This window comes from Oncorhynchus keta, chromosome 17, assembly GCF_023373465.1.
Source record: "Oncorhynchus keta strain PuntledgeMale-10-30-2019 chromosome 17, Oket_V2, whole genome shotgun sequence".
Classification (NCBI taxonomy): Eukaryota; Metazoa; Chordata; class Actinopteri; order Salmoniformes; family Salmonidae; genus Oncorhynchus; species Oncorhynchus keta.
This window is the reverse complement of record NC_068437.1, coordinates 50682788-50702492: the sequence shown is the minus strand read 5'-3', so window position 1 is coordinate 50702492 and position 19705 is coordinate 50682788. Positions and strand designations below refer to the sequence as shown.

The 19705-nt window shown below is 43.6% G+C and overlaps 1 protein-coding gene across 17 annotated transcripts in view; it reads left to right on the top strand.

Moving 5' to 3' along the window:
- The window catches only part of LOC118377633 (neuronal cell adhesion molecule-like), a 182303-nt gene that overhangs the window by 151499 nt on the left and 11099 nt on the right, over positions 1-19705 (top strand). For 10 of the 17 annotated variants that reach the window (XM_052466345.1, XM_052466337.1, XM_052466336.1 and 7 more), the window contains 7 exons: positions 2804-2919; positions 3264-3468; positions 3682-3804; positions 14567-14743; positions 15228-15266; positions 16180-16245; positions 17072-17200. In XM_052466345.1, the coding sequence (XP_052322305.1) occupies positions 2804-2919; positions 3264-3468; positions 3682-3804; positions 14567-14743; positions 15228-15266; positions 16180-16245; positions 17072-17200 (855 nt within the window). The remainder of the gene's footprint in view (positions 1-2803; positions 2920-3263; positions 3469-3681; positions 3805-14566; positions 14744-15227; positions 15267-16179; positions 16246-17071; positions 17201-19705) is intronic. The other 7 variants (XM_052466343.1, XM_052466340.1, XM_052466344.1 and 4 more) reach the window with 3 other exon arrangements.

The window sequence follows — 19705 nt, the reverse complement described above, 5'->3', positions numbered from 1 at the left end:
GTAAGTAACATTATATAAGGTAGCATTGTTTAAAGTGGCTAGTGATATATTTACATCATTTCCCATTATTAAAATGGCTGGAGTTGGGTCAGTGTCAATGACAGTGTGTTGGCAGCAGCCACTCAATGTTAGTGGTGGCTGTTTAACAGTCTGATGGCCTTGAGATAGAAGCTGTTTTTCAGTCTCTCGGTCCCAGCTTTGATGCACCTGTACTGACCTCGCCTTCTGGATGATAGCGGGGTGAACAGGCAGTGGTTCGGGTGGTTGATGTCCTTGATGATTTTTATGGCCTTCCTGTAACAACGGGTGGTGTAGGTGTCCTGGAGGGCAGGTAGTTTGCCCCCGGTGATGCATCGTTAAGTCCTCACTACCCTCTGGAGAGCCTTACGGTTGAGGGCGGAGCAGTTGCCGTACCAGGCGGTGATACAGCCCGCCAGGATGCTCTCGATTGTGCATCTGTAGAAGTTTGTGAGTGCTTTTGGTGACAAGCCGAATTTCTTCAGCCTCCTGAGGTTGAATAGGCGCTGCTGCGCCTTCTTCACGACGCTGTCAGTGTGAGTGGACCAATTCAGTTTGTCTGTGATGTGTATGCCGAGGAACTTAAAACTAGCTACCCTCTCCACTACTGTTCCATCGATGTGGATAGGGGGGTGTTCCCTCTGCTGTTTCCTGAAGTCCACAATCATCTCCTTAGTTTTGTTGACGTTGAGTGTGAGGTCATTTTCCTGACACCACACTCCGAGGGCCCTCACCTCCTCCCTGTAGGCCGTCTCGTCGTTGTTGGTAATCAAGCCTACCACTGTTGTGTCGTCCGCAAACTTGATGATTGAGTTGGAGGCGTGCGTGGCCACGCAGTCGTGGGTGAACAGGGAGTACAGGAGAGGGCTCAGAACGCACCCTTGTGGGGCCCCCGTGTTGAGGATCAGCGGGGAGGAGATGTTGTTGCCTACCCTCACCACCTGGGGCGGCCCGTCAGGAAGTCCAGTACCCAGTTGCACAGGGCGGGGTCGAGACCCAGGGTCTCGAGCTTGATGACGAGCTTGGAGGGTACTATGGTGTTGAATGCCGAGCTGTAGTCGATGAACAGCATTCTCACATAGGTATTCCTCTTGTCCAGGTGGGTTAGGGCAGTGTGCAGTGTGGTTGAGATTGCATCGTCTGTGGACCTATTTGGGCGGTAAGCAAATTGGAGTGGGTCTAGGGTGTCAGGTAGGGTGGAGGTGATATGGTCCTTGACTAGTCTCTCAAAGCACTTCATGATGACGGAAGTGAGTGCTACGGGGCGGTAGTCGTTTAACTCAGTTACCTTAGCTTTCTTGGGAACAGGAACAATGGTGGCCCTCTTGAAGCATGTGGGAACAGCAGACTGGTATAGGGATTGATTGAATATGTCCGTAAACACACCGGCCAGCTGGTCTGCGCATGCTCTGAGGGCGCGGCTGGGGATGCCGTCTGGGCCTGCAGCCTTGCGAGGGTTAACACGTTTAAATGTCTTACTCACCTCGGCTGCAGTGAAGGAGAGACCGCATGTTTTCGTTGCAGGCCGTGTCAGTGGCACTGTATTGTCCTCAAAGCGGGCAAAAAGTTATTTAGTCTGCCTGGGAGCAAGACATCCTGGTCCGTGACTGGGCTGGGTTTCTTCTTGTAGTCCGTGATTGACTGTAGACCCTGCCACATGCCTCTTGTGTCTGAGCCATTGAATTGAGATTCCACTTTGTCTCTGTACTGACGCTTAGCTTGTTTAATAGCCTTGCGGAGGGAATAGCTGCATTGTTTATATTCGGACATGTTACCAGACACCTTGCCCTGATTAAAAGCAGTGGTTTGCGCTTTCAGTTTCACGCGAATGCTGCCATCAATCCACGGTTTCTGGTTTGGGAATGTTTTTATCGTTGCTATGGGAACGACATCTTCGACGCACGTTCTAATGAACTCGCACACCGAATCAGCGTATTCGTCAATATTTCCATCTGACGCAATACGAAACATGTCCCAGTCCACGTGATGGAAGCAGTCTTGGAGTGTAGAGTCAGCTTGGTCTGACCAGCGTTGGACAGACCTCAGCGTGGGAGCCTCTTGTTTTAATTTCTGCCTGTAGGCAGGGATCAGCAAAATGGAGTCGTGGTCAGCTTTCCCGAAAGGGGGACGGGGCAGGGCCTTATATGCGTCGCGGAAGTTAGAGTAACAATGATCCAAGGTTTTACCACCCCTGGTTGCGCAATCGATATGCTGATAAAATTTAGGGAGTCTTGTTTTCAGATTAGCTTTGTTAAAATCCCCAGCTACAATGAATGCAGCCTCCGGATAAATGGTTTCCAGTTTGCAAAGAGTTAAATAAAGTTCGTTCAGAGCCATCGATGTGTCTGCTTGGGGGGGGATATATACGGCTGTGATTATAATCGAAGAGAATTCTCTTGGAAGATAATGCGGTCTACATTTGATTGTGAGGAATTCTAAATCAGGTGAACAGAAGGATTTGAGTTCCTGTATGTTTCCTTCATCACACCATGTCCCGTTAGTTATGAGGCATACGCCCCCGCCACTCTTCTTTACCAGAGAGATGTATGTTTCTGTCGGCGCGAACAAAATGGCGGCGACAGAGAGGGCTGCCTCGCTTCTTGTCCTTACAAGCATTTCACTACACTCGCAATAACATCTGCTAACCATGTGTATGTGGCAAATAAAAATGGATTTTGAGTTCAACTACAGCAGAAGTTGTAATTGTCTCAAGTGGTGTTGTTCTGTCCCTTAGTGTGACTGGTTTCTGTTGTAATTGCGTTCCCTCTGACCGGGTTTCCCACAGTGCCGGTGCAGGCTCCAGACAGTGTCCAGTTCCTAGTGTTGAACAGCACCCTGGCTGAGGTGCACTGGGAGCCTGTCCCACCGAAGACAGTACGGGGACACCTCAAGGGATACAAGGTACTGTACACAACGCTGTCTTCAAAGATGAGAGGATCATGTAATACTGTGATACAAAACAGTAGACGCATAGAAACAGACACACAGACAGACACATGCCGCTTACCCCCCTACCATGACACACACACACACACGCCAATTTCATAGCTCTATATTTGTATATCTCAGGTGAGCTACTGTCGTTAGCGGAGCCTCCACAACCCCCCTCCCCCAACACACACACACCCATCTAAGTCCTCTATATCTGTGTCTTTACCAGGTGGATTACTGTCGTTAACGGATCCTCCACAACCCCCCTCCCCCAACACACCCATCTAACTCCTCTGTATCTGTGTCTCTACCAGGTGTATTACTGGCGTGAGAGGAGCCTCCACAAACACAACCCCCACCGTGTGGAGCAGCAGCTTCTGTCCTTCAGTGGGAACAAGAGTCATGGCATGCTCCCAGGCCTGCAGCCCTACAGCCTCTACCTGTTCAACGTCAGGGTTTACAATGGCAAGGGGGAGGGCCCTGCCAGCTCCAACCTGCAGTTTGAGACCCCCGAAGGAGGTAGGAGGAGCCAACATTCATTAATTCTACGTCATAAAATATAGAAACGAGAACAGACATTCTCATTCAAGTCAGCGCTCCGTGTTGGTGGGCCGGCATCCATAGTTAGTGTACTGATTCAAGGAAGCTTTTGTGCTCAACTCAACTTACATTACAAAAAAATACAGATGAAGATTAATTTGTGTGAATATCCCTTTTGTGTCTGTCATGCAGTTCCTGGGCCGCCATCTTTCCTGAGGATCACCAACTCTAACCTGAACAATTTGACTCTGGAATGGGGTCCTCCCAACGACCGCAACGGGCACCTCACCGGCTACATCCTCAAATACCAGCAAGGTGAGCCTTCACACCGACCTATGTTAAGGACAGGTTGCATCAGGGATAAGATAGTAGATCTTTAGAGCGAGAGGTTCTGTCAGACATTTGAGATTTGAGAGACTTGAGAGCCTTTCTTGATGATTCCAAAACTCCTTTGCTGTCTGTAGTGTTGTCAAGTGTACAGGATGAGTTACTAGATGATGAGTTACGACATGAGGAGTTACTACATGATGAGTTACTACAGGATGAGTTACTACATGAGGAGTTACTACATGATGAGTTACTACATGATGAGTGACTACATGAGGAGTTACTACAGGATGAGTTACTACAGGAGGAGTTACTACATCATGAGTTACTACATGAGGAGTTACTACATCATGAGTTACTACATGAGGAGTTACTACATCATGAGTTACTACAGGAGGAGTTACTACAGGATGAGTTACTACAGGATGAGTTACTACAGGAGGAGTTACTACAGGATGAGTGACGACATGAGGAGTTACTACATCATGAGTTACTACATCATGAGTTACTACATGATGCGTTACTACATGAGGAGTTACTACATCATGAGTTACTACATGAGGAGTTACTACATCATGAGTTACTACAGGAGGAGTTACTACATGATGAGTTACTACATGATGAGTGACTACATGAGGAGTTACTACAGGATGAGTTACTACAGGATGAGTTACTACAGGATGAGTTACTACAGGAGGAGTTACTACATGATGAGTTACTACATGATGAGTTACTACATGATGAGTTACTACAGGAGGAGTTACTACAGGATGAGTGAAGACATGAGGAGTTACTACATCATGAGTTACTACATCATGAGTTACTACATGATGCGTTACTACATGAGGAGTTACTACATCATGATACTACATGAGGAGTTACTACATCGAGAGTTACTACATCATGAGTTACGACATGATGAGTTTCTAGATGATGAGTTACTACAGGATGAGTTACTACGGGAGGAGTTACTACATCATGAGTTTCTAGATGATGAGTTTCTAGATGATGAGTTACTACATGATTACTTACTACATGATGAGTCACTACAGGAGGAGTTACTACAGGATGAGTTACCACAGGAGGAGTTACTACATGAGGAGTTACTACATCATGAGTTACTACATGAGGAGTTACTACATCATGAGTTACTACAGGAGGAGTTACTACATCATGAGTTACTACATGAGGAGTTACTACATCATGAGTTACTACAGGAGGAGTTACTACAGGATGAGTTACTACAGGATGAGTTACTACAGGATGAGTTACTACAGGATGAGTTACTACAGGAGGAGTTACTACATGATGAGTTACTACATGATGAGTTACTACAGGAGGAGTTACTACAGGAGGAGTGACGACATGAGGAGTTACTACATCATGAGTTACTACATCATGAGTTACTACATGATGCGTTACTACATGAGGAGTTACTACATCGAGAGTTACTACATCATGAGTTACGACATGATGAGTTTCTAGATGATGAGTTACTACAGGATGAGTTACTACGGGAGGAGTTACTACATCATGAGTTTCTAGATGATGAGTTTCTAGATGATGAGTTACTACATGATGAGTTACTACATCATGAGTTACTACATCATGAGTTACTAAATGATGAGTTTCTACATGATGAGTTACTACAGGATGAGTTACTACGGGAGGAGTTACTACAGGATGAGTTACTACAGGATGAGTTACTACAGGATGAGTTACTACAGGAGGAGTTACTACATGAGGAGTTACTACATGAGGAGTTACTACATGAGGAGTTACTACATCATGAGTTACTACATGAGGAGTTACTACATCATGAGTGACTACATGAGGAGTTACTACATCATGAGTTACTACATCATGAGTTACTAAATGATGAGTTTCTACATGATGAGTTACTACAGGATGAGTTACTACGGGAGGAGTTACTACAGGATGAGTTACTACAGGATGAGTTACTACAGGATGAGTTACTACAGGAGGAGTTACTACAGGTGGAGTTACTACGGGTGGAGTTACTACAGGAGGAGTTACTACAGGAGGAGTTACTACAGGAGGAGTTACTACATGAGGAGTTACTACAGGAGGATTTACTACAGGAGTAGTTACTACAGGAGGAGTTACTACAGGAGGAGTTACTACGGGATGAGTTATTACAGTAGGAGTTACTACAGGAGTAGTTACTACAGGATGAGTTACTACAGGAGGAGTTACTACAGGATGAGTTACTACATGATGAGTTACTACATGATGAGTTACTACATGATGAGTTACTACAGGAGGAGTTACTACAGGAGGAGTGACGACATGAGGAGTTACTACATCATGAGTTACTACATCATGAGTTACTACATGATGCGTTACTACATGAGGAGTTACTACATCGAGAGTTACTACATCATGAGTTACGACATGATGAGTTTCTAGATGATGAGTTACTACAGGATGAGTTACTACGGGAGGAGTTACTACATCATGAGTTTCTAGATGATGAGTTTCTAGATGATGAGTTACTACATGATGAGTTACTACATCATGAGTTACTACATCATGAGTTACTAAATGATGACTTTCTACATGATGAGTTACTACAGGATGAGTTACTACGGGAGGAGTTACTACAGGATGAGTTACTACAGGATGAGTTACTACAGGATGAGTTACTACAGGAGGAGTTACTACAGAAGGAGTTACTACATGAGGAGTTACTACATGAGGAGTTACTACATCATGAGTTACTACATGAGGAGTTACTACATCATGAGTGACTACATGAGGAGTTACTACATCATGAGTTACTACATCATGAGTTACTAAATGATGAGTTTCTACATGATGAGTTACTACAGGATGAGTTACTACGGGAGGAGTTACTACAGGATGAGTTACTACAGGATGAGTTACTACAGGAGGAGTTACTACAGGAGGAGTTACTACGGGTGGAGTTACTACGGGTGGAGTTACTACAGGAGGAGTTACTACATGAGGAGTTACTACAGGAGGATTTACTACAGGAGGATTTACTACAGGAGTAGTTACTACAGGAGGAGTTACTACAGGAGGAGTTACTACAGGAGGAGTTACTACGGGATGAGTTATTACAGTAGGAGTTACTACAGGAGTAGTTACTACAGGAGGATTTATCATGGGAGTAGTTATTACAGGAGTAGTTACTACATCATGAGTTACGACATGATGAGTTTCTAGATGATGAGTTACTACAGGATGAGTTACTACGGGAGGAGTTACTACATCATGAGTTTCTAGATGATGAGTTACTACATGATGCGTTACTACATGAGGAGTTACTACATCGAGAGTTACTACATCATGAGTTACTACATCATGAGTTACGACATGATGAGTTTCTAGATGATGAGTTACTACAGGATGAGTTACTACGGGAGGAGTTACTACATCATGAGTTTCTAGATGATGAGTTTCTAGATGATGAGTTACTACATGATGAGTTACTACATGATGAGTTACTACATCATGAGTTACTACATCATGAGTTACTAAATGATGAGTTTCTACATGATGAGTTACTACAGGATGAGTTACTACGGGAGGAGTTACTACAGGATGAGTTACTACAGGATGAGTTACTACAGGATGAGTTACTACAGGAGGAGTTACTACAGGAGGAGTTACTACGGGTGGAGTTACTACGGGTGGAGTTACTACAGGAGGAGTTACTACAGGAGGAGTTACTACATGAGGAGTTACTACAGGAGGATTTACTACAGGAGTAGTTACTACAGGAGGAGTTACTACAGGAGGAGTTACTACGGGATGAGTTATTACAGTAGGAGTTACTACAGGAGTAGTTACAGGGATGATGAGTTACTAGGATGAGTTACTACAGGAGGAGTTACTACAGGATGAGTTACTACATGATGAGTTACTACATGATGAGTTACTACATGATGAGTTACTACAGGAGGAGTTACTACAGGAGGAGTGATGACATGAGGAGTTACTACATCATGAGTTACTACATCATGAGTTACTACATGATGCGTTACTACATGAGGAGTTACTACATCGAGAGTTACTACATCATGAGTTACGACATGATGAGTTTCTAGATGATGAGTTACTACAGGATGAGTTACTACGGGAGGAGTTACTACATCATGAGTTTCTAGATGATGAGTTTCTAGATGATGAGTTACTACATGATGAGTTACTACATCATGAGTTACTACATCATGAGTTACTAAATGATGAGTTTCTACATGATGAGTTACTACAGGAGGAGTTACTACGGGAGGAGTTACTACAGGATGAGTTACTACAGGATGAGTTACTACAGGATGAGTTACTACAGGAGGAGTTACTACAGGAGGAGTTACTAGTTACTGAGGAGTTACTACATGAGGAGTTACTACATCATGAGTTACTACATGAGGAGTTACTACATCATGAGTGACTACATGAGGAGTTACTACATCATGAGTTACTACATCATGAGTTACTAAATGATGAGTTTCTACATGATGAGTTACAGGAGGAGTTACAGGATGAGTTACTACGGGAGGAGTTACTACAGGATGAGTTACTACAGGATGAGTTACTACAGGAGGAGTTACTACAGGAGGAGTTACTACGGGTGGAGTTACTACGGGTGGAGTTACTACAGGAGGAGTTACTACATGAGGAGTTACTACAGGAGGATTTACTACAGGAGTAGTTACTACAGGAGGAGTTACTACAGGAGGAGTTACTACGGGATGAGTTATTACAGTAGGAGTAGTTACTACAGGAGGATTTATCATGGGAGTAGTTATTACAGGAGTAGTTACTACATTAGGAGTTACTACAGCAGGAGTTCTTCAGGAGGAGTTACTACATGAGGAGTTACTACAGGAGGAGTTACTACATGATGAGTTACTACATGATGAGTTACTACATGATGAGTTACTACAGGATGAGTTACTACAGGATGAGTTACGACAGGAGGAGTTACTACGGGTGGAGTTACTACATGAGGAGTTACTACATGAGGAGTTACTACATGAGGAGTTACTACATGAGGAGTTACTACAGGATGAGTTACTACAGGATGAGTTACTACAGGATGAGTTACTACAGGATGAGTTACTAGATTTTTTTTATTTTTAATTTTACCTTTATTTAACCAGGCAAGTCAGTTAAGAACATATTCTTATTTTCAATGACGGCCTGGGAACTGTTCAGGGGCAGAACGACAGATTTGTACCTTGTCAGCTCGGGGGTTTGAACTCGCAACCTTCCGGTTACTAGTCCAACACTCTAACCACTAGGCTACGCTGCCACCCCAGATGATGAGTTACTACATGATGAGTTACTACAGGAGGAGTTACGACAGGAGGAGTTACTACGGGTGGAGTTACTACATGAGGAGTTATTACAGGAGGAGATGCTACAGGAGGAGTTACTACATGAGGAGTTACTACAGGATGAGTTACTACATGAGGAGGTACTACAGGAGGATTTATTGTGGGAAGGGTTATTACAGGAGTAGTTACTACAGGATTAGTTACTACAGGAGGAGTTACTACAGGAGGAGTTACTACGGGAGGAGTTACTACGGGAGGAGTTACGGGAGGAGTTACTACGGGAGGAGTTACTACATGAGGAGTTACTAAATGAGGAGTTACTACAGGAGGAGATACTACAGGAGGAGTAACTATGGGATGAGTTATTACAGTAGGAGTTACTACAGGAGTAGTTACTACAGGAGGAGTTACTACAGGAGTAGTTACTACATGAGGAGTTACTACAGGAGGAGTTACTACAGGAGGAGTTACTACAGGAGGAGTTACTACGGGTGGAGTTACTACGGGTGGAGTTACTACAGGAGGAGTTACTACATGAGGAGTTACTACAGGAGGAGTTACTACATGAGGAGGTACTACAGGAGGATTTATTGTGGGAAGGGTTATTACAGGAGTAGTTACTACAGGATTAGTTACTACAGGAGGAGTTACTACAGGATTAGTTACTACAGGAGGAGTTACTACAGGAGGAGTTACTACAGGAGGAGTAACTATGGGATTAGTTATTACAATAGGAGTTACTACAGGAGTAGTTACTACAGGAGGAGTTACTACAGGAGTAGTTACTACATGAGGAGTTACTACAGGAGGAGTTACTACATGAGGAGTTACTACAGGAGTAGTTACTACATGATGAGTTACTACAGGAAGAGTTACTACGGGTGGAGTTACTACGGGTGGAGTTACTACGGGTGGAGTTACTACATGAGGAGTTACTCGATGAGGAGTTACTAGATGATGAGTTACTACATGATGAGTTACTACAAGATGAGTTACTACATGATGAGTTACTACATGATTAGTTACTACATGATGAGTTACTACAGGAGGAGTTACTACATCATGAGTTACTACATCATGAGTTACTACATGAAGAGTTACTACATCATGAGTTACTACATGAGGAGTTACTACATGAGGAGTTATTACATGAGGAGTTATTACATGAGGAGTTACTACATCATGAGTTACTACATGAGGAGTTACTACATGAGGAGTTACTACATCATGAGTTTCTACATGATGAGTTACGAGATGATGAGTTACTACAGGATGAGTTACTACAGGATGAGTTACTACAGGATGAGATACTACAGGAGGAGTTACAACAGGAGGAGTTACGACAGGAGGAGTTACTACATGAGGAGTTACTACAGGATGAGTTACTACAGGATGAGTTACTACAGGATGAGTTACTACAGGAGGAGTTACTACATGATGAGTTACTACAGGAGGAGTTACTACAGGAGGAGTTACTACAGGAGGAGTTACTACAGGAGGAGTTACTACATGATGAGTTACTACATGAGGAGTTACTACATGAGGAGTTACTACAGCAGGAGTTACTAAATGAGGAGATACTACAGGAGGAGATACTACAGGAGGAGTAACTATGGGATGAGTTATTACAGTAGGAGTTACTACAGGAGTAGTTACTACAGGAGGAGTTACTACAGGAGTAGTTACTACATGAGGAGTTACTACAGCAGGAGTTACTACATGAGGTGTTACTACATCATGAGTTACTACATGAGGAGTTACTACATCATGAGTGACTACATGAGGAGTTACTACATCATGAGTTACTAAATGATGAGTTTCTACATGATGAGTTACTACAGGATGAGTTACTACGGGAGGAGTTACTACAGGATGAGTTACTACAGGATGAGTTACTACAGGATGAGTTACTACAGGAGGAGTTACTACAGGAGGAGTTACTACGGGTGGAGTTACTACGGGTGGAGTTACTACGGGTGGAGTTACTACAGGAGGAGTTACTACATGAGGAGTTACTACAGGAGGATTTACTACAGGAGTAGTTACTACAGGAGGAGTTACTACAGGAGGAGTTACTACAGGATGAGTTATTACAGTAGGAGTTACTACAGGAGTAGTTACTACAGGATGAGTTACTACAGGAGGAGTTACTACAGGATGAGTTACTACATGATGAGTTACTACATGATGAGTTACTACAGGAGGAGTTACTACAGGAGGAGTGACGACATGAGGAGTTACTACATCATGAGTTACTACATCATGAGTTACTACATGATGCGTTACTACATGAGGAGTTACTACATCGAGAGTTACTACATCATGAGTTACGACATGATGAGTTTCTAGATGATGAGTTACTACAGGATGAGTTACTACGGGAGGAGTTACTACATCATGAGTTTCTAGATGATGAGTTTCTAGATGATGAGTTACTACATGATGAGTTACTACATCATGAGTTACTACATCATGAGTTACTAAATGATGACTTTCTACATGATGAGTTACTACAGGATGAGTTACTACGGGAGGAGTTACTACAGGATGAGTTACTACAGGATGAGTTACTACAGGATGAGTTACTACAGGAGGAGTTACTACAGGAGGAGTTACTACATGAGGAGTTACTACATGAGGAGTTACTACATCATGAGTTACTACATGAGGAGTTACTACATCATGAGTGACTACATGAGGAGTTACTACATCATGAGTTACTACATCATGAGTTACTAAAATGAGTTTGAGTTACTACAGGATGAGTTACTACGGGAGGAGTTACTACAGGATGAGTTACTACAGGATGAGTTACTACAGGAGGAGTTACTACAGGAGGAGTTACTACGGGTGGAGTTACTACGGGTGGAGTTACTACAGGAGGAGTTACTACATGAGGAGTTACTACAGGAGGATTTACTACAGGAGTAGTTACTACAGGAGGAGTTACTACAGGAGGAGTTACTACAGGATGAGTTATTACAGTAGGAGTTACTACAGGAGTAGTTACTACAGGAGGATTTATCATGGGAGTAGTTATTACAGGAGTAGTTACTACAGCAGGAGTTCTTCAGGAGGAGTTACTACATGAGGAGTTACTACAGGAGGAGTTACTACATGATGAGTTACTACATGATGAGTTACTACATGATGAGTTACTACAGGATGAGTTACTACAGGATGAGTTACGACAGGAGGAGTTACTACGGGTGGAGTTACTACATGAGGAGTTACTACATGAGGAGTTACTACATGAGGAGTTACTACAGGATGAGTTACTACAGGATGAGTTACTACAGGATGAGTTACTACAGGATGAGTTACTAGATTTTTTTTATTTTTAATTTTACCTTTATTTAACCAGGCAAGTCAGTTAAGAACATATTCTTATTTTCAATGACGGCCTGGGAACTGTTCAGGGGCAGAACGACAGATTTGTACCTTGTCAGCTCGGGGGTTTGAACTCGCAACCTTCCGGTTACTAGTCCAACACTCTAACCACTAGGCTACGCTGCCACCCCAGATGATGAGTTACTACATGATGAGTTACTACAGGAGGAGTTACGACAGGAGGAGTTACTACATGAGGAGTTACTACATGAGGAGTTACTACATCATGAGTTTCTACATGATGAGTTACGAGATGATGAGTTACTACAGGATGAGTTACTACAGGATGAGTTACTACAGGATGAGATACTACAGGAGGAGTTACAACAGGAGGAGTTACGACAGGAGGAGTTACTACATGAGGAGTTACTACAGGATGAGTTACTACAGGATGAGTTACTACAGGATGAGTTACTACAGGAGGAGTTACTACAGGAGGAGTTACTACATGATGAGTTACTACATGATGAGTTACTACAGGAGGAGTTACTACAGGAGGAGTTACTACAGGAGGAGTTACTACAGGAGGAGTTACTACATGATGAGTTACTACATGATGAGTTACTACATGAGGAGTTACTACATGAGGAGTTACTACAGCAGGAGTTACTACAGGAGGAGTTACTACAGGAGGAGTTACTACAGGAGGAGATACTACAGGATGAGTTATTACAGTAGGAGTTACTACATGAGGAGTTACTACAGGAGGAGTTACTACAGGAGGAGTTACTACGGGATGAGTTATTACAGTAGGAGTTACTACGGGATGAGTTACTACAGGAGGATTTATCATGGGAAGAGTTATTACAGTCGGCGTTATTACAGTAGGCATGTATGTACAGTATGTTGTATTGACCAAACCAGAAACATCAACAAACAGCTCTCCACATCTACCTTATCCCCTCCTCCACCTCTCCCCTCCCCTCCTCCACCTCCACCTTACCCCCTCCTCCACCTCTCCCCTCCTCCACCTCTACCTTACCTCCTCTTCCACCTCTCCCCTCCTCCACCTCTCCCCTCCTCCACCTCTCCCCTCCCCTCCTCCACCTCTCCCCTCTTCCACCTCTGCCTTACCTCCTCCTCCACCTCTACCTTACCTCCTCCACCTCTCCCCTCCTCCACCTCTACCTTACCTCCTCTTCCACCTCTCCCCTCCTCCACCTCTACCTTACCCCCTCCTCCACCTCTCCCCTCCTCCACCTCTTCCTTACCTCCTCCTCCACCTCTCCCCTCCTCCACCTCTACCTTACCCCCTCCTCCACCTCTCCCCTCCCCTCCCCTCCTCCACCTCTACCTTACCCCCTCCTCCACCTCTCCCCTCCCTCCACCTCTACCTTACCTCCTCCACCTCTCTCCTCCTCCACCTCTACCTTACCTCCTCCTCCACCTCTCCCCTCCTCCACCTCTTCCTTACCTCCTCCTCCACCTCTCCCCTCCTCCACCTCTACCTACCCCCACCTCCACCTCCCCTCCCCTCCCCTCCTCCACCTCTACCTACCCCCTCCTCCACCTCTCCCCTCCTCCACCTCTACCTTACCTCCTCCTCCACCTCTCTCCTCCACCCCCACCTTACCTCCTCCTCCACCTCCCTCCTCCTCCACCTCTACCTTACCTCCTCCTCCACCTCTCCCCTCCTCCACCTCTAACTTACCTCCTCCTCAACCTCTCCCCTCCTCCACCTCTACATTACCTCCACCTCACCTCTCCTCCACCTCTCCCCTCCTCCACCTCTACCTTACCTCCTCCACCTCGTCCCTCCTCCACCTTAACTCCTCCTCCACCTCTCCCCTCCTCCACCTCTACCTTACCTCCTCCTCCACCTCGCCCCTCCTCCACCTTACATCCGCCTCCACCTCTCCCCTCCTCCACCTCTACCTTACCTCCTCCTCCACCTCTCCCCTCCTCCACCTCTCCCCTCCTCCACCTCTACCTTCCCTCCTCCTCCACCTCTCCCCTCCTCCACCTCTACCTTACCTCCTCCTCCACCTCACCCCTCCCCCACCTCTACCTTACCTCCTCCTCCACCTCTTCAGTCAACAACTCCAACGAGCTGGGTCCGATTGAAGAGCTGGTCCTGCCGGCCAACAAGACCTCCGTAACGCTCCCCAACCTGAAGTACAGCACACGCTACAAGTTTTATTTCAATGCCAAAACAGGCCAGGGAGCCGGGCCCGTCATTACAGAGGAAGCCGTCACTATTATGGACGAAGGTAAGTGTGAAAGTACTCTACTGAAGGTCACAGGTAGAAAACAAACTTTGACTGTAGTCAAAGACGGTAGAGGACGTATCCTGTAAATTGATATGGTTACATACCATTCCACGCATGTACCAGGTTGAATGGTTCAAGTCAACACCAAACATCTAGATGGTGTATTGTGTGTCTTATACTCGTATGCTTCTCTGTTTTATGTTCATGATGTCAGTCTGTTGTCCTTGTGGATCTACTGTTGAATTGTCTTCAGTGTGTCAGACAGTGCACAGCTTTGTGCCAAAGCATGATATAACCTCAGTGTAGTAATGGTTGTAAGAACACTAACTGTGAGTGTGTTTCCCAGTACTTTGACATTAGCTGCTCCAGTTAGTTTTGTATTACAGCATGTTCCTGCTTACTCACTGGTTCATTTAGTGAAAGGAACTGCAGGAGTCATATTGACTTTGATATCAACTTTTGTGTCCCCTCTTTTCCCTCAAAGTCCTAATGTATCAGCCTTCAGTAGACGAGGTTGGAGGAGGTACCTGTAGCTCTCAGAGTCTGCATGCTCCTCATACAAACAGATCCGGGCCCATATTTACAAAGCATCTCAGAATAAGAGTACTGACCTAGAATCAGTTTTAATTAATAGATCAGCACTCATACTGTACTCTGAGATGCTTTACGCATACTGCCTTGGCTTCAAAGACCCGTCTAAGCCTGTGTTCCCCTTTGGAAGACTCTCCTCCTGCTCCCACCAATCCCCTTGACCCCTCGACTCAGCAGGACCTGAATTCCAATCTGAAACATTGAAGATAGCTACATACAGATGTAGAATATATTGATTGTCACAGCAAGTGTTACAATAAAACATTTACAAACATAATCCTGCAGCAAACGAATTTGAACATTTAGTCCATAATTTTGCTTGATCGGTGGTTAGGCTGGTTAAAATCAGGCTGCGAGTGTTAATATTACCATGTGCTAGTGCATTTTTTCAGTTAATCTGCATTTCCTATTGGCACAGGGAAATCCTCAGCAACAATAGAGTGATCAAATTAAAATCCTACATCTGTACAGACATAATTATATGATGTGGTGCTTATTTACCTGCTGTAACACTGTTAACTATATAGCACACTCAAAACTCTTCAGTGTTGCATCTTACTTTCTAACGGCGTGATGGCGACTCTGTGACTGCTGATCTATGTCTGTATTTCTATGTCTGGCTGGTGCTGTGCCGTCCCATGCATGACATCGTGTGTGTTTGAACCCTGCTCCGACTGATCCCCCCCTCAGACATGCTGACTGTGAAGTCAGACATGCTGACCTCCACTGCATGCGTGGTGACAGACCTGTTTGTAGCCAGCTCACTGTCTTACCTTTGCCTGTGGTTGAAGCTGCCGTGTCTCTTGAGTGTTGGGTGTTTCTTATTCTTCTCCGTGTTGTTCCAGGGTACACCCGAACTCAAACCTCACCTCCCATAGCAGGGTCTCCTCCACGCCACCCATTCCACAAGGGTACAGCCGCTCTAGTCAATGTCCATGCACTTCTTAGTGATTTACGTATTACAAATGTTCAGGCTTTATTGTCTGAATCCGTTTGTAAGGTACTTGTAGGAGAGGAGTAACTGTAGATTTAATAGAAGGAGGACTAACTGAAAGTGGAATGGAAAATCAACGTGTATCTTGCTTTGATTTTGACCTATAGATTCTATGATACAGACAGATGTTCAATATAATCTATGCCTACAAGCAAATGATGTGATATTTGTATGGTATAAACCAGTGGTTCCCAACCTTTTTTAGTTGTTGTATCACCAACTGAATTTTGCTCTGCCCGGAGTACCCCTCAAGTACCCCCTCGTGTATTTTACCAGTAAGCCTATGGTCTCATTGGTCGTCTCAAGTACCCCCTGTTGATAGGCCAAGTACCCCCAGGGGTCCTCGTACCCCTGGTTGGGAACCACTGGTATAAACTGTAGCAAAGTCAGCTACGGGCTTTGTCAGTATCTTGAGTAAGTTGAGTGTGAGTGCACAGACTTAAAGTCAGACTCAGATTGATATAAGTAAGTTGAGTGTGAGTGCACAGACTTAAAGTCAGACTCAGATTGATATAAGTAAGTTGAGTGTGAGTGCACAGACTTAAAGTCAGACTCAGATTGATATGAGTAAGTTGAGTGTGAGTGCACAGACTTAAAGTCAGACTCAGATTGATATATTTGTTACGGAGTATTTTTGGAGTATTTTCAGCAGGAACAGTTTGATTAGAACTGTATTTTTTTCCAGTTGACCTTTGACCTCCAGTGTGAGCTTTATGGTTGTCTTCTTCTCTCGTTGTGCTCAGTGCATCCAGCGGCTCCGGCATTCGGGAACGTTAGCTCCTCCGTGGGAGAGGACGGAATGCTTATCAGTTGGGAGTACTGGGGAGCAGAAAAACATGTTTATGTAGAATATATCATTAAGAACGACAACAGTAAGACAAACTATTTTATCCACTGTACATCCGTTATACTTAAACATATAGGTACAAGAGACTCCTACTAATACAGGTTTATGCAAACATTGGCAGTTACAGTATCACTCTAAAGTTTGGACACAGCTACTCATTCAAGGTTTTTTTTCTTTATTTTTTTCTATTTTCTACATTGTAAAGACAAACCCTTGAATGAGTCAAACTTTTGAACTGTACTGTATGTCTAGCACAGATAGGATAAATGATATAGTCTGATTAAAAAAATAATCTTTGATATACTGCCTTCAAACTGCCCCAACACAAACCTAATAATAAACAGGAAAAAGCATCAGAAACAGTCTAAACAGAGATGGGAAACTCCAGTCCTCGGGGGCCGGAGTGCTGTCACACTCTGTCCCCATTCCTTGCAAACACAGCTGATTTAACTAATTGCGTACTAAACTGAATATCATGATTAGTTGATTATTGGAGTCAGGTGTGTTCGCTGGGGCTGGGGAAAAAGGGTGACCCTAATCAGGCCCCCGAGGACTGGACTTGCCCATCCGGGGTCTAAAAGGATATTTTTTTATATCCCATATTGATTGAACTCTCAACATGTCTGTAGTTGTTTTGTTGACCTACACCGAGGGAAAAAACACACACCTAAATTAATTGTGTTTGTAGTATAAATATTTAGAAAACTGAATTCAAATACTCAAATGCGTTTGTACCATCCCCATAAATGTAATAGGGACAAGAATGTAGGAAAAGTGCCGGCTGAAATAGCATATTAGAGTCATCTGATTTAGTTGAATAACACAATTCTTCACTGAGACACATCCTCTAATGATTTATTATGATCATACTTCATTTGTAGAATTCCATGAAATAACATACTATGCACGTGGGTCTTTCTATAAATAATGGGCACAATGTGGGACATTGGGATCAAAATTAAACATAATTGTATGCAGTTCCACATGTGTTTTTAGAGGAGTAAAAGTGAATATATGTAAATTGCCCTTAACTCCACCTATACAACAACATAGGAATACATTGGCTACAATAATTACTTGGACTTTTCAAGCACCCAATTGAGGGCATTTTCAAGGTAGGCCTATTCCAATACTGCCATTTCTGAGCTCCAAATTCAAGTTCAAGTAGGCTTCTTCAAGCGCCTTGTATTGTTTAAAATTGCAGGAGTACCATGGAAAATGATATTATTTGTCCTGTTATTTCATTACCAAATCATAGTGTCAATAAGCCCACTAGGCTATGTAATGTGTTGTCATTATATCCAGAATAATTCATAGGAAGAGTGTTGGGTGTTGCGCAATAGTCTATCCTACACAATTGCGCACAGCAGACTTCAGGTGTCCAATCAGAAGCACAAAAACATAGGAAAACATGAACACATTAACTAGGATGCTTTCTCTGTTAAATCTAATGAGACCCTGCTGTAAATCAAGCTGACAACAACAGCAGATAAACATCAAGTCACTCGGGTTATTAGAGCCAACCTGGATTCAGACACCACTGTCTTCACCAGTGTAACCAATGAGACACCAAAATATTCTGGACATTCCTTTTTTTCCAGCACTGTTGTTGTGTCACATTCACTTTCACAACAACTGTTCTTCACTTGACTGTCAGTCAGAAAATTCCTTCCTGGATCAGATGATGATGTGTGAAAATTCCACGTTGTAACTAATCAGTTGGACAACAAATGTGCACCAACAAGTATTATACATAATTACTGAAGAACCACGGTAATGCCAGTATCGATGTAGGTTATAAGTATTCAGGTAAGGTGACTCTTTTGGTCGAAGCATTTGATTTTGTAATCGCATGTATTATTTTGGATTTGTGTGCCCATGAAAACAGTTTTCACACCGTAACATAAGAGAGAACTGAATGTTACCGAGTTACACAGCATTTCTGAGATCTCTATACAACAAATTGTCAGACAGCTAGATCCAGGATTCTCACCGAGTTCAAGTTCAATGTCTAATTTAACCGATTAATGCTTAATATATGATCTAACGACAACTTACATAAGTGCAAGGACAGAAAATTAATGGCACAGGATTTTGAACAAATTGGTCAGGACACCAACCATGATAAAGGATTTAACAGGTTTTAAATCAACTTGTGAATTATATTGAATATAGCTATGATCCCCATTATATCTTAACGTAATGACATGAAAATAATTAGCAGATTATTATCAATGGCTTATCAATATCTGTGACAAGTTGCCCCGTAAATAGGAAATACTCACTGGTTCCCTAGTTTATAGAAAGACCCATATACACAATTAGTGATATCTAATATTGATATGATAGACGCCAGTTCATGACACAAGATAAAACCATCCCTTCATGAAACTCCATAGCCCATCCCAACGTTGTTACAATGTCAGGTGTACGGTAGACATATTAGGACATCAACAATGTTTGTCTAACTAAGTACGGTAGTCCTAATATGCGCCGTACATTCTGACTATGATGGATGTCCTAAAATGTG